This window comes from Psittacula echo, assembly GCF_963264785.1.
Source record: "Psittacula echo genome assembly, chromosome: 14".
In the NCBI taxonomy this organism is placed as follows: domain Eukaryota; kingdom Metazoa; phylum Chordata; class Aves; order Psittaciformes; family Psittacidae; genus Psittacula; species Psittacula echo.
The window spans coordinates 585,589-609,775 of NC_137750.1; the positions used below are offsets into that span (position 1 = coordinate 585,589).

At 62.5% G+C, this 24,187-nt stretch overlaps 3 protein-coding genes across 4 annotated transcripts; 1 reads left to right on the top strand and 2 right to left on the bottom strand.

The window, feature by feature from the left end:
* Positions 1 to 4,907: 4,907 nt before the first annotated feature.
* Positions 4,908 to 9,871, bottom strand: SLC25A10 (solute carrier family 25 member 10; the record flags this gene model as incomplete). Its single annotated transcript, XM_080629569.1, has 11 exons — positions 4,908 to 5,009; positions 5,419 to 5,475; positions 5,557 to 5,634; positions 5,795 to 5,887; positions 5,969 to 6,039; positions 6,510 to 6,553; positions 6,751 to 6,792; positions 7,146 to 7,194; positions 7,271 to 7,385; positions 7,523 to 7,642; positions 9,782 to 9,871. The coding sequence occupies 11 exons, from the start codon at positions 9,869 to 9,871 to the stop codon at positions 4,908 to 4,910; spliced, it is 861 nt and encodes a 286-aa protein (XP_080485695.1).
* Positions 9,872 to 13,886: 4,015 nt separating this feature from the next.
* Positions 13,887 to 22,465, bottom strand: HGS (hepatocyte growth factor-regulated tyrosine kinase substrate). Of its 2 annotated transcripts, none has more exons than XM_080629553.1 (21): positions 22,290 to 22,465; positions 21,928 to 22,012; positions 21,465 to 21,540; positions 20,960 to 21,052; positions 19,076 to 19,199; positions 18,649 to 18,701; positions 18,139 to 18,207; positions 17,810 to 17,934; positions 17,520 to 17,598; positions 17,339 to 17,437; positions 16,897 to 16,992; positions 16,550 to 16,588; positions 16,323 to 16,466; positions 15,965 to 16,178; positions 15,608 to 15,780; positions 15,328 to 15,468; positions 15,073 to 15,250; positions 14,862 to 14,995; positions 14,488 to 14,604; positions 14,225 to 14,320; positions 13,887 to 14,144 (listed from the first exon to the last, which is right to left on the bottom strand). In XM_080629553.1, the coding sequence occupies exons 1-21, from the start codon at positions 22,324 to 22,326 to the stop codon at positions 14,034 to 14,036; spliced, it is 2,283 nt and encodes a 760-aa protein (XP_080485679.1). In that variant the 5' UTR covers positions 22,327 to 22,465; the 3' UTR covers positions 13,887 to 14,033. The 2 variants fall into 2 exon arrangements, with proteins under 2 accessions (XP_080485679.1, XP_080485680.1); XM_080629554.1 differs by having other exon boundaries at positions 16,924 to 16,992; positions 22,290 to 22,464.
* ARL16 (ARF like GTPase 16) lies at positions 22,446 to 23,678 on the top strand (the record flags this gene model as incomplete). Its single annotated transcript, XM_080629555.1, is given in 6 exon segments — positions 22,446 to 22,546; positions 22,548 to 22,642; positions 22,645 to 22,712; positions 22,804 to 22,917; positions 23,052 to 23,167; positions 23,403 to 23,678. Coding segments are annotated over 6 exon segments (666 nt in total). The 3' UTR covers positions 23,575 to 23,678.
* Positions 23,679 to 24,187: the final 509 nt, after the last annotated feature.

Here is a 24,187-nt window from a genome sequence, read left to right on the forward strand (position 1 = left end):
GGAGCTCCACGCCAGCACGACAGGGGCTTCAGCACTTGGCAGATGAGGAATGGTGCAAGGCCAGGGCTGATGCAATGCCAGCACAAACCTGGCCCTGCAGATGCTGCTCCACTTTCTGCCCAGGACCATGGCAAAGCAGAACAAGCCGTGGGGGAGGCAGTGGTGCTGGGGAGTCTCAGGGGGTCTGTTCCTGTTCCTGTCTCTGCCCTGAGCTCGGGGATGCCACCCGCTCCTCACCTGCGACTTACAGTGGCTCCAGTCCCCTCCAGGGAAGTGAGTACCATGGACTCTGGCAGTGGAGGCAAAGCTGAACTGCACGGAGCAGCCCTCGCAACAGCAACTGGTTTGCACAGAGCTACAAGACTGTGGAAGCACTGAGCAGCGGCACACAGACAGGCACCCACGATGGCAGATTCTGCATCACTTTGGACCAAGCAAACCTAAACTAACCCTGACAGCTTTTTTGTCAACACCAACACAGGACGCAAACACAACAAAAGCTCTTTGCATCATCTCCAAGACTGCCCTGACACCAAAAGAGCATCTTCCATAGCTGCCTGGTACCAAGTACCAGTACCACACTGCCCAGTACCATGTGTGCCCTGCCAGCACAGCTGGGCAGCCAGGCAGTGCTTGAATAACCCCTATTGCCTAGCAGGCTCTGGCAAGGGGATGCTGAGCCCCTCAGCATTGTGTGAGAGGCTCACAGTGAGCCCTTGAGCCTCATTTTTCAGGGGATGAAAGCTTGTACTTCTCTGTGAGCCCACATGGGATGCTGAGCACCGTGGTCATGGCTCAGCGAAAGGAGTATTTCTTGTTCATCACATCACTTGAAAGCCCATGAAACACAGGAGGATGGCGTGAGAGACACGGTGTGACACACGTGGTTGGCATGTCACAAGGGAAGCAAAGGGCTGGGAAAAGTCTGGGAAAAGGTCAGTGCAGAGCTGTGTGTGCACACGCCTGTGCTGGGAGCTCAGCACCCGCCTGCCCACCAGCTTGTGTCAGGAATGGACACCGTGGTCATCAGGGAGCTGGGGACGAGCTCCCAGTGTCTCACTGAAGAGTGAGCTCAGAGCCTGCCCTGCCCATGTGGGCATCGCACACAGCAGCCATCCTGGTAGGGACACTCTACCTGTCCCGAGTTACCCACTGCGCCAGGGCACGGCCGGAAACGAGCCACCAGCAGCCCGGAGGCTGGAGGTGCTGCAGGGTGGCCGAGCCCAGCCATGGTCCCCAGAACCACTGGGCTGGGGCACACAGACAAGGACAGGGCACTGGCCGCGGGGGACCAGGACAAGACAGGATGCAATGGAGGAGCACAGGGGCACGGAGCAGAGCGGCTGCCCCGTCTCCCCTGCCTCTGGCTGCCACTGCGTGGCACAGCACAGGGCACGGAGCAGCGCTGGGTGCGTGGTCTCAGCCCCGTGCTGCTGATCAGCGCTTGCAGCCACATTTTTTCATTAACTATTTTGAATGCACATTTTGCCTGTTATCCGTTCAGCCTTTTCTCTTTTACCCTCTCCAGGCAACAGAGCACAAAAAATCCTGCACCGCGGCGGGCGGAGCGGAGCAGGGTTGGTGGGACGGACCGGGGCTGGCCACTGGGAGGGCACTAACGCGCTGAGGAGGGGTCCTGTGGGCCCTGAATTTTCCTGCTGATGCACAGATAAATCTGAGGAAATCCCAGGGGCAGCCGCTGGATTTGCCATGGATCAGGACACCCACAGCAGGGCTGGGCTCCCTCCGAGGGAGCAGCACGTTGAGGAGCGCAGCGCCGGGCATGGGGGGATCTCAGCGGCTGCTTTGGAGATGCGCTTGCGGTCAGGAGGACGGCAAGGTCACATACCCAACATGTCCTGATTAAACAAAGCCATTTACCAACGCCGTGTTGACACAGCAGAGCTTGGGACAGAGTCACAAAGGGCACGCGCGATGGGCCCCTGCAGCACCCGGGAGTCTGGGGCGCTGGGAGGGTGGAAAAGTGACCCCTGCTTGCCCCCCTCGGCTGGGGAGCGGCAAACACCGCCGTGCCCACGGCGGGAGACCCGGCGGGCACCATCCGCCCCGTGGTTTCCCCGGGAGGTGCTCCCGCTGAGGCTCACGACAGCGCCCGGGGTGCCGGTGCCGTGAGACCCGGCGGCAGAGCCGCTTCCCGTGTGCCAGCGGCAGCGGCGCGGGCTTCGAGCAGGAGCAGCTCCGCCGGGACCCCCTGGCGCAGGACACCCCTTCCCGAGACATTCAGACCTGCTAGGGCCGGCGCCCGGCACCGGGGCGGCTCCGGGAGCTGCTGCTCCGGACTCCTGCGGCTCGACAGCGGCCACGGGGATGCGCAGCCGCCACCCGAGCCCACATACCCCCGCCGGGACGGGCGGCATCCAGCCGGATGGGGAGCCCCGAGACCGCGGGGACGGGCGCTCCTCTCCCTCCTCACCCGCGCTCCTCGTACCTGTCAGGGCTGGGCTCGCAGCAGCTCCCCGGTGCATCTCTGTGCTGGCGGGGACAGGTACCAGAACCGGAGCGCTCGTCCGCTCCGGCGAAAAGTTTTGCCGGGGCCGCGGCGGCGGCGGCTGTGGCGGCCCAGGGGGGAGGGATCGGCGCGGGGGGAGGGACCGAGGGCGAGGAGCCGCGTCCCGCCACCCCGCTCCTCCCGCCCGCACGGGTGGGGCGCAGCCCGATGCCCCCCGCCCCGCCCGGCTGCGCATCACCGGCGGCCGCACTGCAGAGCAGCTGGGGACGCAGGCTCTTGTCCCCTCCGCCGGCTCCTCCGCCCCTCTCCCAGGCACCGGCTCTGCTCGGCGGGGGCAGCGGGACCGCTCCGGCCCCCGACGGAGCGGGACCGAAGTGTTCCGGGCTTCGGTGCAGCCCCTGCTGGGTGCCGCGGGGTCCCCCGGGGAGGTGTCTCCGGCCCCGCTAAGGCGGCCCCGCTCGAGTCCCGGGCAAACCTCCGCTGGGCGGCGGGGGCCGCTCTGACCCCCGCTCTGGCCGGCTGCCGCTGGCGGGGCCGGTCTGTGCTCACAGCTGGCGAACACATCCCGCCGCAGCAGCTGGTGACCGGGCACACACCGGGGCTTGCGGATCCACCGCTGCTGCCCCAAAGACAGCCCTGGCACCCCACGAGAACCATCAGCCCCAGCGCCATGCGGGCATGAGGGGCCCTGTGGGACTCCCCAGGTAGCGGGGCCGGGGCTTGGGGCGCTGCAGGGGGCTGGTAGAGGGCAGGATGGGACCAGGGGGATCCGGACAGCAACAGCAAGTTCAGGTGCTGCTGGTAAGGGGCTGGTGCCAGGCCGGAGGCCTCTTACTCTCCAATGCCAGTAAAAAGTGCTCCTACATGTGCCACGCTGTGGCATGTGTCTGGCCATCGGCCAGTGAGGCTGCGGTGAGGCTGCTGTAAGGGACATGGGAAGAGGAAAGGCGAGTGCTGTGGCCCAGGGCTGGCGCAAATGGTGGCACCACGGCTGCTGCCGGCTGGCACCAGGCTGTGCTGCTGGAGGGCAGTGGGGTTGGGACGGGCACCGCAGCTCCATCACTCTCCTGCTCCAGCCCAGCCTGGGTGCGGGTGCAGAGCAGCACCCACCAGTGGGGCTGGGGGGTTAGAGCTAGGGGTTCAGCTCGCCCTATACTCACCTCACCACGGCTCTCACCCGGGGCCAGGCGCAGAAACAAAGTGGTGATGCCAGCCAGCATCATTAGGCTTTGTTAAGGTGACAAGCTTTCAGTGCTCTGCCTGCCCGGGCTGGCTCTGTTCCGCCTGCTGCAACCCAATTAGTGACACATCCAGGAGGCAGCTCCCGCAGCAAGGCAGAGGCCAGCGGGTGCCCTTGGCATGGCTGAGGCCAGGCACAACTCGGCACACAGCTGGCCCAGGGCACTCAGCCCACAGCTCCCCACTGCATGGGGCTGGGGCAGGTAACAGGGCACAGACCCCCCCAGCATGGAGTGAGCTCTGCTCTGCTCCCTGCAATTAGCTCCCAAACTGACCCCCCGCAGCAGGAAGGGGCACAGCGTTCCCCACCTCGAGGCAAGTCACCAGGCCCTGAGCTTGTTCCACCCTTTATTACACATGAAGGTCACAGATATTCCAGTTCTTTGATCCGTTGGGACCACCTCTCGCAGGGGTGCACATGGCCACGGGCTGCAGCCCCCATGCAGGATGGTGCAGGGTGAGGAGGGCACAGGGCAGCCTGGATCCTCCAGCCTGGGCCAGGGCTGGTGCAGGGCATGTGGTAGGTTCTTGAGCACCCACTGCCAGGCCTGGGGCAGGAGAGAGGGACTCCTACTGGCAATGGAACAGACACGCAGAGGCTGGGCCACACCCCCCCCCCCCCCAGGGTCTGGTCTCCCATCATTGGTATGAGGCACAATTCCTGAAGAATGCAGCAGCCGTCTGGCGCTGGTGAGTTTTGGCCAAGCAGGAGCAGCAGGTTGGGGGGGGACACAGAGGCTGTGCTGGGGCCAGGGGAGCAGCACAGGGGCCACAGGCACTGTGGGACGATGGGGCTGTCCGCAACCTGCACCTTTCCGTGCCGCTTGCCAGCACCACCTGTGACCCAGCACAGGCCCTGCTGCAGGGTGGGCTCCAGCCCCCAGCCCCACGGGCAGGAGGGATGGGGCTGAGGGGGGCATGGACAGGACTTGTGGGCAGTAGGAAGACACCAGAAAAAACCCAGACCAACAGTGCAGAGGGGACAAGGGGCCCAGGATAGCCCAAAGGTAACAGAAATACTGAGAACAGGGATGAGAGGAAGGGGAATGCTGGGACTGGCCAGGCACAGCACTGGCAAGGCACAGGAGCAGGGGTGAGGGCCAGGGGAGCGGCACCGGCTCAGGCAGCGGAGGGGTCCTGGGGTCTAAGAGCTGACCCCGCGCTCACCCTGGGGTGAGGCAGGGCCTGTCCCTTCTCTTCAGGTGCTCACTTTGATCCCAAAGTATTTGCGTAGCTGTTCCAGGAAGACAAAGGTGAGGATGGTGTGAGGAATAAGCCGGACGGCAGCGGGAATGAAGCCCTGGAAGGGGACAGGGAGAAGGGGGAGAGTCAGCGTGTATCTGGACCTGAGCCTCCCCATCACGGCCAAGGTGCTCCACAGCACCCTGGAGCGGTGCAAGGCTGCAGGCACAGGGCAGCGTGAGCCCCGGGGAGCTGTCAGGCAGGGACTGTCACAGCAGTAAGGGAGGCACCGCAGCCATCGCTGTGCACTCAGATCTGTGCCATGCATTGACCCCTCTGCCCTGAACACATCAGTGCAGCATCACTGCTGCGTCAGCAGAACTGTAGCAGAAGCTCTGGCACAGGAACCAGTCAGGCTTCGGCAGCAGGGTCCCAGCGCTGCTCTGGGCACTCACCTCTGCTACCAGCCAGCCCAGCCTTCCCCACTCCACCCCACCAGCCCATCCCATGCGGCCCCAGGTAGGTACCTTGTAGAAGGCGAGAGGTCCGAGCTTGGCAGTTTCCATGGCACAGTGGGTAACACCCTGGAACAAGAGGGACAGACATGAGGAGGTGGCAGGAGGCAGGGGCCAGTGCGCAGAGGGGACAGGATGGGCTGTACTCACCTGGTACTCGCTCTGGGAGTTCATGAGGCGGGTTTTGAGCACGTCCAGGGGCTGGCACAGGAATGTGGCACATCCACCCTGGGGAGAGGCAGCGGGTCAGCAGCTCATGGTGCCAGCAGTGGCCAGAGCACCAGAGAGACACAGAGCTTCATGCCCAGCCCTGCTCAGCAGCTCCGGCAGCCCCTCCTGCCAGCAAACCCCACCCCAGTCCTGCCTCCCCTCATCAAGCCCTGCTCACAGCGATGAAACTGGCCAGGAAGTGAGTGAAGATATTGTCTGACAGCAGCCCAGCGGAGAGAACCAGCTGCTTGGCCTGGTCATAACAGGAGAGCTGCAGAGACACGGCCCATTAGTGGCACATCCACCCTCCTCACCACACCAGGGACAGCCCCTGTCCCTATCCAGGTCCTACCTGCCCAACAGTGACCAGGGCCCCTCGGCTGGATGCCATTGTGGCTCCAGAGAAGAGTTTCTTCAGGCCCTCTGCAGACAGACAGATCGGGATCAGCACAGCCCTGGGACATCACCCACACGCCCTTCCCTGCCCAGCCCGTGTCCCAAAGTGTCCCAGACTTCTCACACAACATTGCTTGAAACACAACAGCAGATATGCTGCAGAAAGCAGAAGCCTTCGGCACAGCCCTGACTCCTTCCCGCTGCCGTTCATTCCCCTTCCCACTCGCTCCACCCCCTCGTGCTTTTCCCAGCAGCTCTCCCGTTCACACCGGAGCACGGGTGGGCTGCCCGGCCCTGCCTGTCCCAGCCCCAGCCAGACGCTGCAGAAGTGCTCTCAGGCCACCCTGCATCCCCTCTGTCTGCCCTGGCTGAGCGAGCACATGCGGCAGCTCCAGACAGAGCTCCCGGCCCCATTCATCCAACCAGCAACCGCGCATTCCCGGTGCCAGCGAGGACAGCCCGGGCGGGCTCACCCTACCCGGCTGGCACGGCCTCACCTTCCCGGAGGACGCGGTACATGCCGTCCAGAGCATGGGAATAGCTGGAAGGAGCGAGAGGGGAAGGTGTCAGGGTCCGAGGCTTCCCGGCAGCCCCGCGCAGGCGGCTCCAGCTCCCGGGGCTGTGGTCCCGCAGCCCCAGCCCCGCCGCCCGCGCTAAACGAACGGCCCCCGCCGCCGGTCCGGTGCTGCCCTCCCGCGGCCACAGGGACCCCCGGTCTCCGCCCGAGCCCTCACTCACTTTCGCCGCTGAGAGGGCGGCTGCTTCATGTCGTTCTGCATCCTGGAAGGCAACGCACCGCGGGTGAGGCGGGGCCGGGGACCCGCTATCCACCCCCAGCCCCAGGGACCCGCCTGGGCAGCGGCCCAGCAGACGATTGTGTCGCCCGATTGCAGCAGGACAGGAAAGCTGTCGCCAGCCCCACACCCCCCGGAGGCCGCACAAGGGGCTGGGACTGTCACACCGAACAGAACAGCTCCAGTCCTGGCACAGGGCCTCCCACCGGCACCGGTCTCCAACCACAGCACAGCTGGTCAGGAGGTAGGTCAGGAGCACGGGAGCACCCACCACCCCGACTGCTGTCACACACCAGCCACGAGCTGCCCCCAGCAGCACCAGGACGCGGCAGCACCGACCTGACGTTCACCATGTCTGCCGGTGTCCCCACGAGCCCGCCAGTGAAACCTGCAGCAAAGAGCTGGGGTCAGGGGCTCTTGCGACCCGAGGCAGCCCAGGGTGAGGGCTCCTCTGCCCCACTCACCTCCCACTGCACCCAGCAGCACTTTCTGGTAGAAGGGGGGAGGCCCCTGGCTGCCCTGGCCTAAGCGGTCCCGCGCTGTCTCATAGATGCCGAAGCGAGTTAAGGAATACGTCATCTGGAGGAGAGGAGGAAGAGCCGCTGCGTCCCGCTGGGCAGACTGTCAGCTCCAGCCCTGCTGCCAGATAGCAAGGGCAGCGCTGTGGCAGGAACTCCATGGGGGACCAGAGGCCACCGAGGCACGGTGGCACTCACCTGCCGGCACAGGGAGGCGCTGAGCCCGTTGTACAGGGCCAGGAAGCCGTCGTTGCGGATCACATGCATCGCCATCCCCATCATCCGCATCTTCACCTCCTGCTGCGTCTGCAGGTGGACCTAGGGGAGAGCCAGCAGCGTCAGTGCACCGGCCTGGTGCCGGGTGCAGGGAGTGCAGGAACAGCCGCTCTGAGTCTTGCCAGGGTAACTTGCTAGCACTGGAGCAACAGCTCCAGGCTCCCTGCACCTCAGCAGCACTTGGAACCTGTCCCGAGCAGCCTCAGAGGGAGGAGGCTGGCGGAAGAAGAGGAAGTGCTGAGGCACCTGACCCAGCCCCTCCCAGGCACTGCCCTGCTCCGTGCCTCAGGATGAGATGGTGGCACCGCTGCCCCGAGAAAGACCCTGGGCCAGAAACACCCGAGTGAGCAACTGGCACGAGTTTGCTGAGGAACCACACTGGGGCCATGGATTCATGACCTCCTGCTGCCTGCACCCGAGCCACATGCGGCGGCCATGGCCTCCAGAAGTCACTTTCCCTCCTTCTCAGCCACAGGAATTGAAGAGGCAGGAACGCAGCCCCGCTCACGAGCTCAATGCCATGGCCAGGCACAGCCTGGGAACGCAGGTGCTCCGCTCCCAACTTCGGCAGCGGGACTCAGGGCTGGCCGGGACAGAGCAGCATGTCCTGAGCACCCCCCCGCCCTACACCACAAACATCACGTGTGGGTCAAAGGGCCAGCAGATAAACTTAAGAAGAGCAAAGGGCCGCTGGCAGGGGCCCAGGCCTGGCTCCCGTTACAGAAGCGCCGGAACGGCCAGAGCGTGGGACACGCCGCAGGATGCTGGGAACAGCCTCTCTCTGTGCGAGGCCGCAGCACGGCTACAGGGCAGCGACCTGCCCCCGGGCCCGGTGGGCGGAGCCTGGACACCAGGGGCCGGAGCACGGGTCGTGCCGGGGCGGCTGCCGGCAGCCCGGGCAGGGGCACCGTGCAGGCAGGTAGGGTAGTGCCGCACCAGAAAGCCCACTGCTGCCTTCCTTCCCAGGGCCGCGGGCGGGCAGGGGAGGAGCCGGGCAGCGCTGTGGTTACTGCCGGGGCAGGCAGCCCCGGGGGCGGCCGGTGACTGCCCACAGCTGGTTCCAGTGACCTGGCGGTGCCACGGGCTGGCTCCCACCAGGTTAAGGTCCAAAGGTACCGTGAAACACCCTTCACCCGCTACCCTGCAGGCCCTGAGCTCCTTGTGCTTCCCCAGGCCTGCACTAGCCCCAGAGCAGATAAGCTCTGGGCCAAAGGCAGGTCCATGGTCAATATCCAGGTGTAAACCCGCTGGCAAAACCAGCCCAGGCTGCTCACGGCCGCAGGGCACGCAGGGGCTGCCTTGTGGGGACACAGCCCGAAAGTCACATCCCACACTGGCTCAGAGGCAGACCTGGAGGCATGTGCCAGACAAATTCCCTTTCTTGGCATCTCATCAGGGCATCCTCTGAGCCCCCGTGGGCTGCCAGCCAGGGTCAGCCAGGCACAGCAACAGGCCGAGCACCGGGAAAGCAGCATCCCCCTGCCAGTGCCGGCTCCTTTCCTGGGCTGGTGCCCATCACATCCTCTCCTCTCTCCAGGCGTAGGGTGGGTGGGGGCTGCCTGTCCCAGGCTGTGCCCTCCCGCTCCCCCTGCGGAGCCGGCCCGGGCTCCCTGCTGCTTGGCACAAGGCTCGGGGCAGAGCTGGCATTCGCCCTGCCGTGGGTGCTGGCAGTGCAGGGCTGCGCGCGGCGCGCTTTGTGCGGGAGCAGGGATGCCAGCCGGGCCAGGGCGCCTCGGTGACACCTTGGCCTGAGGACACGGAGCCCAGTGGGCCCGCGTCCAGCGCTGTGAGCTCCGGAGGTACTGCCGTGCCCGGACGCGGCTCCCCAGGGAGTCTTCCACGGCCCCGCACCCCTCCTGGCCGGCACCCCGACCTCCCCGGAACCCCCACCCCACACACCGCGTCTCCACAGCTGCCCCCGGGCCACGCCCGCGTCCCCTCAGCCCTGTCCCTGTCTTCCTGCGTCCCTGTCGTCCCCCCCCCGAGCCCAGGGCCGCGTCTCAGCGCGCTCGGTGCCCTCAGAGCTGCGAACCGGTCCCTCAGAACCAGCTCCCGGGAGTCGTTCGTGGGTCCTCCGCAGCCGTACAGCGGCCCCCCAGAGCCGTTAAACATCCCCTTGCGGCCGCTCCCCATCCTCTCCGAGCCCCCCCCGGACCCCGGAGCCGTTCTCCATCCCCTCACCTTGAGCAGGTCCAGCGGGTGCGTGCAGCAGGCGGCGCCGGACGACGCGAGGCCGCCGAAGTACCAGCGCGATACGCGCCGCTCCGCCATCAGCGCCTCTCAGTGGGGAACACTCCCCCAGCCTAGACCACGCCCCCTCAGCAGCACGGTCACGCCCCTCAAGTAAACCACGCCCCCCTCGGGGGCAACGCCACACCCCCCACCTGCAGCACCGGGGGTGGAGAACCGGTACAATGATGACTGGGAGCGGGAAGGGAGGGGGCCCAGCACCGGGGCTGCCATAACGAGCCCGGGGTTGTGGTGGGAACGCCCTTGTGCTGCATCTGCCACAATCCCGGGGTCCAGAGCCATGTTTCCCACCCACCACCTGGTTAACAGGGAGAGATGAACCATTTCTGAGGGGTTTTCAGCTATTTATGAAGTAGAGTTCATCGCAGTGCCAGGACCAGATGGCAGCCCCACCAAACTGTACAGCATTCTTGCACAGGGCCCCTTCCAGAGAGCATTCCCACTGCACTCGGAAGCACCTGGACCCTGGTGCCAGGGATGGTAGCAGTGGTGGCTGCCATCACGCCAGTCCCTCCGTGGTGAGACGGGGAAGTCTACTCCAGAACCACAGTCCCTCCCGCTGCCTCTAGTGCTGCTTTGATCTTCTCCGCTTCCTCCTTGGAGACGTTGGCCTTGATCTCCTGCGGAAGGGACTCCACCAGCTTCTTTGCCTGCAGGAGGGAGAGAAGTGTGAGATTGGAAACTGGCTTTCACTAACTGGATTAACAGATTCAGAGCCATGAGACTGACCTCAGCATAAACCCAAGGTCCAAAGCCCAAGACTTTCACTTGAGCTATAGCACACCAAACCAGGGGCTGTTTAAATCCGACTGCAAGTGATGGTGCATTCCCTTCAGCTCTGGAAGACCTTTATCAGTGAGTAACTGCTCTTCAATTCCTCCCACCACATGCATGGTGCCCCTGACATGCAGCCCCCGTGCCTGGACTGCACCACAAGGCAGCTCCTGGCCTTTCCAAGTGTGACTGTTCTGGCTCACATGTTTCTGCCAGCTGGGAGGAGGCTGCAGGGTTCAGCTGTGCAAGAACACACTGTACTGGGTAAGAGTACTCCAGTACCACCACCACAATCTTCCTATTTGTAGGACTTTCTTACCCAAACCACTGGTACTCTGCAGTTCATCAGTGGTTAAGACAAGCTGAAAAGCTGCTGAGCTCATTTAAAGGGAGGTCCTGCAGGGCTGCTGTGAAGAAAGGACAGAAACCCAGAGGATAACCCCTGGTGCAGTTGGACGCCTTCGTCTCAGGCGAAGCAGCACAACAAGGCTCCTGAGCTCCTTAAAACAGAGCTCGGGAGGTTCCCATAGCGCAGGGCTGCTGCCAGCTCTCTGCCATGTGGCTCTGCAAGTACTGAGTACCAGCAGCCTGACTGCTACCAGCAGAAAGAAGGGTTTGTGGTTTTGATTCCAGCTGGGGGCAGTGATGATGAACCCACGGTGGCAGAAAAAGCTTGTTTTTGCCAGGGATGAGGAGTTGTTGCACAGGCAGAGCTTGACAGAGCAGGATTCGGACAGGAGCCCATTCTGGCTGGCTGGGATGAGGACAGGGAACAGTCAAGGTTAAAACCCTTCTTGCCAATGCATAACCACTGCTCTAAAGCAGCCCTGGTCAGAGCGGCTGTTCCTGGAGCCCTGCAGCAGGCCCCAAGCTGGTCTTGCACAGGATCAGCTGTTCCAGCCCCAGCCAGAGTACGAGCAGACAGGAGGTGAGTGTGTGTCTGTGGAGCTGGCTCAGAACACATTTCCTGAGGTGCAGACTAGAGCCCAGCTTGTGCTGATGACACCCCCATCTCATTGAGTTGTTCCTGGGGGACTGACCCAAGTCCCATTAGTGCCCAACACCAGAGGTTCTCCCAGCAATTCTGGCTTCCGACTCATGGACAGCCCTACAGACAGGGAGGGATCCCTGCGAGGCTCGTTAGAACACCCCAACCAGATGGAAGCAAAACTGACAGTAAAGATGCACCAGCCACACTCTGAACACAACCTCACAGACAGAACCAGCAGCAGCAGCAATGGTTTTGTCTGGGTGTGCTTAAACCAAAGCACCAGCTCAGATAGGTCACACCTGGCAAAGTTTGCCAGCAATAACCTGCATCTACCAACCTCGGACTTGCACTGGAGCTGAAACTGGCTTGTTTGGCAGGTTCCATGCACTAAGAAGTTGTTCAGGTTGAGTTCTCCAGAGAGCTGCTAATTATCCACCGCTTGTGTCCATTACTGGGTTTGGTGTTTTAACATTCACATGAGACCCATCAGCTGGACCAGCCAAGCTGACAGTCACTCAACCCAGCAGCCAGTGACACTCACAGCTCTGTCACTGGAGTTCCTCTGTTACTGAATTGTTTGCTTTGGGACTGATCAACATGAACAGGTCAGAAGATTTTCTAGAAATCCTCTAAACTTCTGGGCTACCAGTAAGAGCATCGTTTCCTCCCTGCAACCAGGTGAACAGAAAGGGCTACTGTTAACCCCAAGGCATGAAATCATCACCTGCAGAGAACTGAAGCAGTCAAATGCTTCCCCAGTAACAGTTGTATCCCGTTCTTTGTTCCAAGTCTACGTCGTGTCTCAAGGGCATGAGCTCAGGCCCTCACAGAACCATGAAAAGCCCATCTCCTCCAAGGAAAAAGGAGGAGGCATCACGTATGAAAAGAGCAGCTCTGGAAAGGGCCGGGAATGTGGGTTGCAAGATGTGTGAACTGGAGAAACTTGTCTAAATTCAGAAATATGATGGATTTCACCAAGCAGGGAGAGACCCAGCAAATCCAGTGAGCTGGGACCCCAGCTGCTCCCAGTTCTGCAGGAAAGCTCACAGCAGCTCTTGGATTTGAGGCTGGCACAGAGAAATTTGAGGTGTTTGCTCTGAGCCTCCTTCTTCACCCCCTTGCTCCTGCCAGGGGCTCTGCTGTTGGCCACACAGCAGAGGAGGGAAGACCCTTCCCTAAATACGCCAGATGCATGGATGTAACCAACTCCTGCCCCAACCTTGTCCACTCCCCTGCACCGGCACCGTTCTCCCAGGCCCGGGGATCCAGCCCCCAGCCCCAGGGCACCAAAGCCCCCTCCTCACCTGCACGAGGTTCACTCCTGGCACGAAGTTCTTCACCTCCTTGATCAGCTTCACCTTGTCGGTCGCCTTCAGCTCCGTCAGCCGCACGGTGAAATGTGTCTTCTCCTTCTTCAGCGGCACCTCCTCCTCCTCCTCCTGCTGGAGCCACCGGGATGCGGTGAGCATCGGGGGGGAAGCCCAGGCCTGGGGTCCGGGCCCGGCCCGATGCCCCCCTGCCTACCATCCCCTTCGCATGGGGACCCGCGAGGCCTAACTCACGTCCCCTCCCCGGAGAGCCCGGTACCTGAGGACCCGCTTGGGAGGGCAAGAGGGTGGCAGCCGCCGCGGGCATCACCCCCACGTCCGGGATCTTCAGCGTCTCCTGCGGGAAGAGCGGCCGGTGAGGCGCAAGCGGGCCGGGCCGAGATGAGCCGGGCCGCAACGTCCCCGCCACCCACCTTGAGCAGCGCGTTGAGGTCGGCCACCTCGAGCAGCGTCAGCCCCGCGATGTCCCGCACGAGCTGCTGCACCTTGGGCGAGTACTGCTTGGCGGCCGTGTCCAGCGGAGCCCCGGCCAGCGCCTCTGAGCGCCGCGCGCGGCCCGTGCCCAGCGCCCGCTGCCCGGCGCAGCGCCAGGCGGAAGGCAGGCGGCGGGGAAGGCGCGGCGGCAGCGCGCGAGCAGCGGGGAGCATGGCGGCCGCAGAGGACACGGCGGCGCTCTGCCCCGCGCTCGATGGTCCCGGCGGCCCCCGCGCCACCACTCGGTGATGGGGCGGGGCGGACGCTCTAGCCGCCGGGTCCGCCAACACTCGCTCGCCCCTGTCGGCGCCCCGCCCGTCGCAGCACATGGGGCGCTGATCGTTCCCAACTCTTTTATTAACGCCGATCGCGCTCGGTCTCCCCCACGGGGATGGGGTCGGGCCCGGGGAGGTGTCCCGGGGGCGCGGGGGGTGATGGGGAACGGGGCTCGGGGGGACGGCACGAGGCTGCTCCTCGGGCACCAGGCAAGGTCCCGGGACCGCGCTCCCGCTGCTGGGCCCCGCGGAGCTCCGGCCCCGGAAGAGCAGGACGAGGAGCGGGAGAAGGGACGCGATTCCGGAGGTCGAGCAATGCCTCAGGCAGCGCCGCGCCGGGGTCAGTCGAAGGAGATGAGCTGAGCCTCGCCGCTGCCCTGCGGCGGCTGTGCCGGGGCGGGTGGGGGCTGCTGCGGCGGCTGCTGCTGGGGCGTCCCTCCCGCAGGTGCCATCTGCAAGAGGCGAGGGGCTCCGTTAGAGGCGGCTCCGGCAGCACACATCCCCCGCGCCCCGCCCCAGCCCCGGCACTCACCTGCTGGTAGAGAGGCTGCTGCCCGGGCAGGTAGGACTGCTGTGCTGGCAGTGAGCTCAGAGCTGCTTCCTGGCCCGGAAGGGCAGACATGAGACCCTGAGAGAGCGAGGGGCGGCTATCAGAGGGGCTGAGGGACATGCAGTGGGGCAGAGGCCAAAGACCCCCATCTCCACCCAGCCACCAGCAGCACAGGCCCAGGACTGTCCCATGTGCTGGAGCCAACCCTGTAGCCAAGCAGGAGCCAGTGGACAAGAGGTGCTCACCTGCATGCTGTAGGGCTGGTAGCCCATGGAGACCGACTGGGTGCCCATGTAGCCCATGGCACCCGACTGGGGGGCTTGGGAGATGGCTGGGATGCTCTGTGACTGTGAGGCTGCGCTCTGGGGAGGAGAGGCTGGTGAGAAGCAGTACCAGCTCGACTCAAACCAGCACCCCAGGAACAGCAACACTCCCCACGTTCCACTGGAGACAGCACAGCATTTTCCCTCTGTGCCATGGGGAGTCCAAACCAGCCCTGACTCCAACCCACTCCCACTGTGAGAGCTGATGCAGATCCAGAGATGGGACCAACTAGCCCATCCTCCCTCCAGAGACCCCATTGCCCCGAGCCCTGCAGAAAGCCCCAGCCCTCACTTGCCTGGTAGCCCTGTGTTGAGGTTGGCTGGTAGGACGAGTACGCAGGGGTAGTGGTGGGCACTGCCGGGCCCTGCTGCACCGCCTGCCCGCTGCCTGCCCCTGCCTGGTACATGTAGGCATTCACCATGCTGGGATCTGGGGCAGAGAGGCAGAGACTGAAGCTACCACCTTGCTCTCAGCCTCCACCCCAGTGGGCTCAGCTAGGCACGTACCTGTCCCTGCGACGGGCATGGCGGTGTACGGCCCAGTGCTCCCCTGTGCCGCCTGGTTCATGTACACACCGTGCATGGGAGAGCCCTCCACCGAGCCGGCTGGGCTGAAGGTGCCAGGGAAGCTGCTGGGCCCAGAGGGCTGGTAAATCACCCCACCAGCGGCAGGCATGGCCTGGAGCTGTTGAGGCAAGAAAAGCAGCTCTAGGCCACATCGCCTGGGACTGGGCAGGAGAGTCTTTGGCCCTGCAGACATACTTGGGCATAAGGCAGGGAGAAGGCTGGCATCTGGGCTCGCATCTGGATGGTCTGCTTCTGTTGTTCCAGGCGCATCTGCCTCTCCTTCTCCTGCTCCTGCAGTCGCTGGATGGCCAACTGACGCTGCATCTCCAGGTATTCCTGTGGGAACAGGGCTGTGATTGCTGCAAGCCAGGATGCTGCAGCACCACCCCCCATCAGGGCAGCCCTGGGGTGGAGGAGCCAGCAGGCCTGAGGACTGATGTGCCCCACATACCCTGGAAACGCTTTCCTGCCTCACCTGCTTCTTCTGTCTCATGATCTCCAGTTTCTGGGCCAGCTGGATCTGGCGCTGGCGCTCTGCCTCCTCTGCTGCACGGCGCAGCTTCTCCTGGTGCTCCTCCCGCAGCGCATTCAGGGCTCCACGCGCATCCCGGATCTGGGCCAGTTTGTCTTGCAGGCCCTCATAGTACACTGGAGAGGGAAGAGACACCTCAGGGACCTGCCTGGGGCAGAGCACTCCAACCACCTCGTGCACCACACTGCCTGCTCTCCAGAGAGGCTGCATCCCAGCAATGCCAACCCCGGTGTGGGGGAAAGCCCCAGCAGCCACTCCAGGACACAGTCCCATGGCCACGGCCACACAGCTCCCACGTACTCCTGCGCTCATCCAGCTGGTTGAGCAGCTCCAGCAGCTGGGGGTGCATGTTGTTGATGGACTGGAAGAGGGACAGGACGGCAGAGTCGTTGGTGATACTGCGGCCCCGCATGTGGTTGCTCTTCATGCGGTTGACAAACGTAGTGACCGCATTCTGCAGTGCCTTCAGGAACTGCTCGTGGTTCTCCTCAGACTCGCCATTCTGGTACTGCTGCTGGAAGGACAGGGCAGCCCCTCAGCTCTCCAGTGCCAAGAGTCAACTGCAAGCCTGCAGTGCTCTGAGGCCAGGCTGCACCAAGGAGCTGGTTGGTCCTTGCCCCTCAGAAGCTGCCTGGCACAGGTCCAGGCCCCCTCTTACCTCCACAACGCTGAGTGGGGCAGGGTGGGCCTCCCCGGGCTGGGCAGCCGGCTCTGCAAGGGACAGGGGTGCTGATGGCGTGGGGCTCTTGCGAACCTCCTCTTGCTTCTTCTCCCAATAGTTGCGGTTCAGGTACCGAGCCAGCTGCCAGGGAGAGAAGGAAGATCATCATCATGCTCCACAGGGAGTAACCATGTGCCATGGAGCAGCAGTGCCTGGCTCCTTACCTCTGGGTCAACATCCTCAGCCAAGGGAGCAGAGGAACTCTGTAAAGAGACAAACAGGGAAACGTGATTCAGAGAAACAGGAGACTTTCAGCTCCCACAAAACATCCTGCTCGAACCTGGCCACGGACAACCCAGTGCTGAGCACCAGCAAGAGCCTGGAAGGGGACAGCCACCTCCTCCTGAGTGCAGACCTTGCTGACAACACAGCAGTGCTGTGACAGAGCGAGGGGCTGAACGGGGCAAATCTCTCAGAGCAGGGATTCAGCCTGACACAAACAGGGCAGACTCAGGACAAGGACAAGGCCTGTGTGCACCTGAATCACGTTCAGGGGCTCCCATGAACATACCACAGGCAGAGAGTAGAGCGTACTGACCGGGGGAGCCGAGGATGTGACGGGAGTGGGCTCAGCCTTTGGGTACATGGAGTAGGTTGTTTTCTGCCTCTGCAAAACAGGAAGAACAGTTGGCTCAGGGACTGCCCAGGCTCCGGTCAGCAGCAGACTGGGCACACCGGGTGGGTGAGTTCCTGGTGATGGCCAGGGATGGCAGATCCAGCCTCAGGCTCCGCACAGTTCCCACAGGCCAGCATGCCCCTAGGCTCCCAGCCTGGGCACAGCCTGCTTCCAGGATTTGGGACTGCAGCACAGCTCAGGCCTGGCTCCACTGTCATCCCCTCAATTCCACAGGCCCTGTGACTTGCTCTGTGTCTTGTGACACCAGGACACACCCAGGATCTGTCACGGCACAGCTGGGAGATGCCCAGCACATCACCCCCAGCAGGGCACAAACCATTCTCTCCTTCTCCTCCGCCTCTGACTGAGACAAGGCAATAGCGAGCTGCAGCTCCTCCTCCTCTTGCAGCGCTGTCTCATCACGCTTTGGAGGCAGCTGTGAGCAGGAGGAGGAGGTGGTCAGTAAATGGACACCAAGTAGGTCAGGATCATTACAGCACCTACAGGCAGTCACTCACCTGGGACTGCTGAGAGAGGGGACTGGTCAGGTACTCTGGGGGCAGCTCAGAGGTGGCTGCAGCTTTACCCTCAGCTTTCCTGTAGTCAGAAAGACATGACAGTGCATGCTGAATGCTCCTTCCTCCGCACCAGAGCCCCAGCACTGCACAGCACTGCAGCTGAAAACCCCATTCCCAAGAGGATGGGAACCCAGCCCAGTGTGGGGAACCCTCGCTCTGCTCTGCTCAAAGCTCCTCCCTGACAGTCCCAGCTGCTGCAGGCAAAGAAACACACCACAAAGGGTACTGACTTGTTGAGATGCTCATAGCAGGGCTCACAGACTCTCACTTCCTTCTCAATCCCAAACTTTGGGATGGTGGAATACTTGGAAGAGCACTTTCCACAGAAGATCTGCCCACATGCCCTGCAATGATGCTGCAAAGGATGGGAGACATCAGTGTGGCCTCAACACGCTCCTTCACCATTAGACACCACCACTCAGGCACTCCTGGCACCTCCCCACCAGCAGCCAGGGAACACTGCCCAGCCCCAGCACCTCCCAGCAGGCTCAAGGAGTCCTGCAAGTCCCTGGGGACTGCGCAGGACCAGGGAACCTGGAGGGGCAGGAGCAGCACCCACCTTCCGCGTCACAACCCCAAACTGCACACGACATCGGTGGCACTCCTCAGCATCCACCCAGTCTGGAGCCTGTTTGGGATAAGGAGAATTAGGCCAAGGAGGGCGAGAGCCTTAAGGAGAGCACCTCCACAGAGCTCCTCAGGAGCTAACCAAGGTGCTCTCCAGAACGGGGATACTGGAAGCATTCGCAGTTCAACAGGTATTACTGATCCCCACATTATCCCCTCTCATGTTCCTAGAAACTGGAATGCTTCGGGCAGCAGTGATGCTGGGAGCCACCAAGCAGGGCAAGATGAGACCAGCTCCCTGTCTTGGTCACTCTCCCCTCTGTCGGGTAGTTCTGTGCAGCAGCCCAGAACTGCCAGCATGGCACCGGGAGCACTGTGCCCCCAGCCTGGGCTCTAATCTGCATAGAACGGAAGAGTGCAGGAGCTGAAGGTTCAGTGGAAGGGGACAGGACAGTGAGGTCTGTCCCACAGCACCAACTCCCTCCCCAGCAGCACAACTCACCCGTTCTGCCGCGAACATGGCATCACTCTCCTTGAACTCCGGGAATACGTGGCCTGGGGGAAGAGAGCAGGAGTATGGACCCGTCCTGGAAGCACTAAGGAAAGCCTGGGAGGATGGAACTGCAGAGCCCTTTTCAGAGGACACCCTGACTTCAGGCCAGTTTCCTGAAGCAGCGCCTCACTGCCAACCCTTAGCTGCCAGCTGGGCTGATCCAGGGACAATGGGGTTGTTCTCTCTTTGCAGTGGGATTCAGTCACCTCAAGAGGTTCATTTGGTATCAAGACACCAAGAAAAAGCTCAGTATTACAAGTCCAGACTTTGCTAACACCAGACAGGGTCCTGACAGCCCTTCCTTCTCCTGCAAAGCTCCTCCAGAGCAGAGCTGCTTGGCCAATTGTCCACCCACCTTTGCCCACAGAGTCCTCACCTTCAACCTTCATTATCTGATAGGTGTCCTGCACCACCTTGTACTTGGGCTCATTGCGGAAGGCATGAGCCCAGGCCTGGATAAGGTACAGGATCTTACTGCGGACACTGGTCTCCACTTGCCTCTGCACAGAAAGGGAAAAGAAAACAAATCTGAGAAAAAGGCCCTGAAACCTGAAGGCTGGCGTGAATCTGCTGGAAGCCAGAAATACCAGTCAGGTATTTCAGCGAGACTTTAGAGCACTTGTGCAAGGTGAGAGCTGTCAGAAAGCCACAGGAAGGACAATTCACAGCAAGGACTGCCTGCTCCTTCAGCACACACATGAACACATCCTTTGGAGGAGTGTGGACCAACCTGACAATGGGTTAGGATGCTTTTAGAAAACACCTGCAGAGCCTGGTGTGAGCACTGCCCTGCCCAGCTCCGCTCACCTACCACAGGAGCTGCTTGTCCTGCACTCAGAACATTGGGGCACCTACAGTCACGGAGCTGGGCAGAGCAGCAGCAAGCATCTCAACCAGTGCTGCCAGGGCTCCAGGAACTGGCACTGGAGGGTGCTGGTGCCAGGCTGTCAGCACCTCCAGCCCCAATGCTCCTGCCCAGGAGCACCTGAAGCTGCCCAAGGCAGGATCACCAGGGTAGGTGCCCTTTGGAGGCAGGGGTTCTGTCACAGTTCAACTTGGCAAGCCTGTTCCTGCCCCAGCCTCGAGAGCAGCCTGCCATCAGCTGCCTGAGTGACCACAAGCCTACATGACCAGCTGCTCCAGAGGCTCCTCGCACTGTTCAACTCTGATTTCAGCTCAGCTCGGCCCACACAGTGTGCCTTACTGACCATTCCAAAAATCCTGCATTCCACACATATCACAGCCCTCAGCCTCCTCAGAGCTGAGACCATTTTACGAGCACTGGACATTCACAAACAGCGGAACATAGGAGAACGGGTCTGCAGCAGCTACGGAACTACAGAGGCAGAGAAGGACTGGAGAGAACCACAGAAACTCTTGATCTGATCTCCTCAGCAGGAGTGGCTGTGCTACTACCCCTGGCCATGACATTGCATCACTGTTCCTGGCTCAGCAGACTCTGCACAGAGACTGAGCCAGCCCTAGCAGCAAGGTGACAGGAGACACCCTGGTACTGTGTGCAAGGTGACGGGACCTGCACAGCTCATTCACCAATTATCTGGGTCATCCGGTCACCTGTTTCTGGTGAAGATAGAGGCTGTAAGGAAGGAAAAGCTATGCTTTGCCTGGGCATTGCACTCTGGGCGGGGAGGCAGAAACAGGAGTTCCCAGTTCTGCTTCACCTGTGGAAGTCTCCACTCCAGGGACACACAGAGCTCCTGCAGGCATCACGTTATATCAAACTGGCAAGTGACAGCTTGTGCCAACAGCCCGTCAGTGAAAACAGCTAAGTTTACATCCTTCAAAGCTCCTCAAATAATTCCGCAGGCCAATGGAACAGCCCCCGTAAAGAGGAAGCTTCTGCCAGTTCTCCCCTTGATCTTCACCCTCCTGTGTGCCTCACGCTGTACTGTGAAGGGAACCACTCAGTCCTCGATGAACTGCCAGAACATCCCCTGGTTCCCTTTACTGCCTCCCTCCAAGCAAAGCATTGCACCTACCATGAAAGGGTCAAGGCCTTTGCAGCATGTTCCTCCCCTCTCACATTACAGCCAGACATCACCTCTGCTCTCAAAACATCACCTCTCCTGAGCTCTCTACACACCACACCATGGTTTGCCCTCTTCTCAAATGCATTTCCAGACAGTTTCCCTTCTGTTCCTTACACAAAGGGAACAGAAGCGAGGACAAACACACAGATCCTGCTGCTGCTGTTTTTCCAACCTCATTCCAAAACGACAGTAAACCAAGCTGTATTTACCTTGAGTATTTCCTTCAGTTCCTCCATAGTCTGTTTATTGGCCACCTCGTCATGGACTGTTTGGCCACAGTTTTTAACCACTGACTCCATGACCTGCAGGGGCAGAGAACAGCATTAGCCTGACACATTCTTCCCTCTCTGCAGCCTGTGAGGAATCCCAGCACACAGAGACACAGCACTGCGTGAGCAACGGGTCGCACTGGGGCAGCAAAAGTAAAGCCAATCTGGAGCCTGAACTCCCCTCCTCCTTCCCAGGGGCCTCTGCACCACTGCTGTGTACAGACAGACCCCAGGGAAGGCATCCTAAATCCCACTTTGCCCGTTCTAAAGCTGGGATGGAATTAAAGACAGAAATCCTCATGCTGATCAGTCACAGAACTCCTGTGCTAGAGCTGGGAGGAGGCTCCAAGCTGTGACCCGATGCTGCGTGCAGCCTGTGCAGCACAGAAGGCTTGGGAAAACCGGGATGTTCCCTGGCCAGTGCCACGGTTTGGGCTAATGTTACCTCCAGCGCGTACAGAGCCACGTGGGGATTCTTGTCATTGACTTTCTTCTTGATCGCGTTGACAGCGTATTTTGCTCTGGGTAAGGAGAGAGAAAACATGTCCTCAGGGAGTGAGGCATCTGAGCGGAGATTCCACCTGCTGCTGGTAACCTGCCAACCCCCACCCAAACAACAGAGTCTACATGCTTAGAATCACAGAATGGTTAGAGTTGGAAGAGACCTTAAGATCATCCAGTTCCAACCCACTTCCCCCGGGGCAAACTGGGAGGAGAAGGAAAAAGCACGCTCAAGCCTGAGTGTCTCTGAGGGTTTCAGGCCAGAGATGACTTGCACCTCCCGAGGCCGGGGGGGATGTCAGCACCTCAGGGTGGGTGTGCTGCGCTGCGAGGGAGTAATGGGGCAGCGTGGCCGCAGGCAGGCAGGAACAGCGCTCCCAGTGCAGCCGAAGCCCGGGAGCACTTACTGGGTGTCTCCCTGCCGGATCATGTCGCAGATCTGCAGGATGGATTCCCAGTCCGTCTCCAGGAGGAGCTGGCTCGTTGCCTTATCTGCAGGGAACAAACCCACGGGGCTGCTCCAGCGGCTCTGCTCCCCCCGACCAAGCTCTGCGCAACCCCTCCCTCGCCGGCGGTGCTCCGGGCCCAGGAACGACCGGGCAGTCCTGGATAGCGCCGGCGCTTCGCCTCCAGACCCCGGGAACCCCGGACCCGCCCGGTACCGAGCACGAACCCCGGGCCCACCCCGGATCCCGAAGCCGCGCACCGCGCCCTGGGCACGGCCAAGGCGCTCGCCCCTCACTCCACCCGGGGAGGCCGCGTCCAGTACCGAGGAGCCGCTCGAAGGTGCCGCCGCCGCGCCCCATCGCGTCCCCCGGCCCGGCCCAGGCCAGCCCCGTCCCACCGCCCCTCAGCGGCGCTTCCGCTTCCGGCTTCCGACGGGGGCGGGGCTCCTTCCGGGGGCGGGGCTCGCGTCGGATGGCGGATGGCGGGTGGCGGGCGGCCGGTGCCTACGTGCCTGGTGCTGGGGGTGGCCGGCGGCGGGAAGAGCCTGCTAGCGCGGCGGCTGCGTCATATCCGGCGGGGCGGGGCACCGGGGGGTGCACCAGGGGAGGGCGGCACCGGGATGGTCCCGGGGGGGCAGGGGTTCCATCCCGTCCCCTTCCTCGGGACCGATCCTTAACCCGCGGCACAGCTGAGCGCCGAGGAGGGGCCCGCGGAGCTGGGCGAGCCCCCGGCCACGCTGCCCACGGTAGGCAGGGCCCGGAGGGGCGGGAGCCAGCCGCTGCCCCGGTGTGGCCGGGGGGCCCCGGTGCACGCATCCCAGCCGCCTGTCCCCGCAGGTGGGCACCAACCTGACCGACCTGCGGCTGCCGCGGACCGTGACGCTGCGGGAGGTGGGCGGCTGCATGGGCCCCATCTGGCATAGCTACTACGGCGAGTGCAGCGCTCTGCTGGTGAGCGGTAGCCGAGCGTGTCCTGAGCCACGTCCTCGAGTGAGGGACTGGGCCGGGGGGACATGGGCACAGGGGAGGGGTAACCCCGGCACCCTCAGCACGCCCGCAGCAGCACCTTCCCTTATCTCCTCCAGTTTGTGGTCGATGCCGCCGACCCGACCCAGGTATCCTCGTCCTGCATGAAGCTCCTGTCCGTGCTCTCCGCAGCACCGCTCGCCGCCGTGCCCGTGCTCATCCTCTTCAACAAGATGTGAGGAGGGTGCACCCGGAGGGTGGGGGCACAGGGCACTGAGGGGCTGCGATGGCTCCTGCGTCCCTCCCGTCGGGTGGTGGACACATAAGGAAGCCTGGTGTGTCCTGGGGGGGGCAGCAGCCCTTTGCTGTACTGCCCGGGCTGGCTTGTGCTGTGGAGATCCCTGAGCCAGGGGCTGGGCTGGCAGGAGAGCCGGCATTGTGGGCTAATGCAGATCTTCCTGCCGGTGCAGTGACCTGCCCTGCTACATGTCCGTGATGGAGATGAAGTCACTGTTCCGCATGCAGGACATTGTGTCCTGCGCCACACAGCGCATCACGATTCTGGAGACCAGTGCCCGTGATGGCACCGGCCTGGCCGAGGTCCTGCAGTGGCTTCGGGCCACCCTAGGAGACTCGTGGTGACACTGACCCTGCCCGTCGCCTGCGGAGACCCTGCCGGGAGCGGTGCCACAGGCTGGTGGTGGGCAGGACTCCGCGGGACTTCATAGTAAAGCTTGCACTGTATTGACCAGGCTGGCGGCTGCCCTGTACTCCGGTGCAAATCCCTCCTCCTGGGGAAGGGACCAGCAGGAGACAGGCCGCGCAGCCATGGGGCTGCGCTGGCACCTGCGGAATGGGGGAGGTTGTGGGCAGCGGGACTGGGGGCTGCGGAGGTGCCTGGACCAGGCTGGGCAGGGCAGGGGCTGGTGGCACCTCCCAGGTTGGAGGCTGAGGGCACGTGAGGCTCTGGCAGCAGCTTTGGTTTTGCCATATAGGGCACAGTGGGGTGACCTGGGTGGGTGTCAGGAGCTGGGGCTGCCTCAGCTGGGGACATCCCATGAGCTGCAGGGAGTACCAGTCTGTGGCTGCTCTCTGGCACTTGGGATCAGACAACAGCCAGGTCAGTGCAGAGAACCCAGCCTATGCCCACAGGGATAACCTGTGGGTGTCTGACAGCCGCTCCGTGTCTGTCCTGACAGCCCCGTGCCCAGCACGAGTGCTGGATCATGGGGGTGGTTGTAGCCACCTGGGCCTG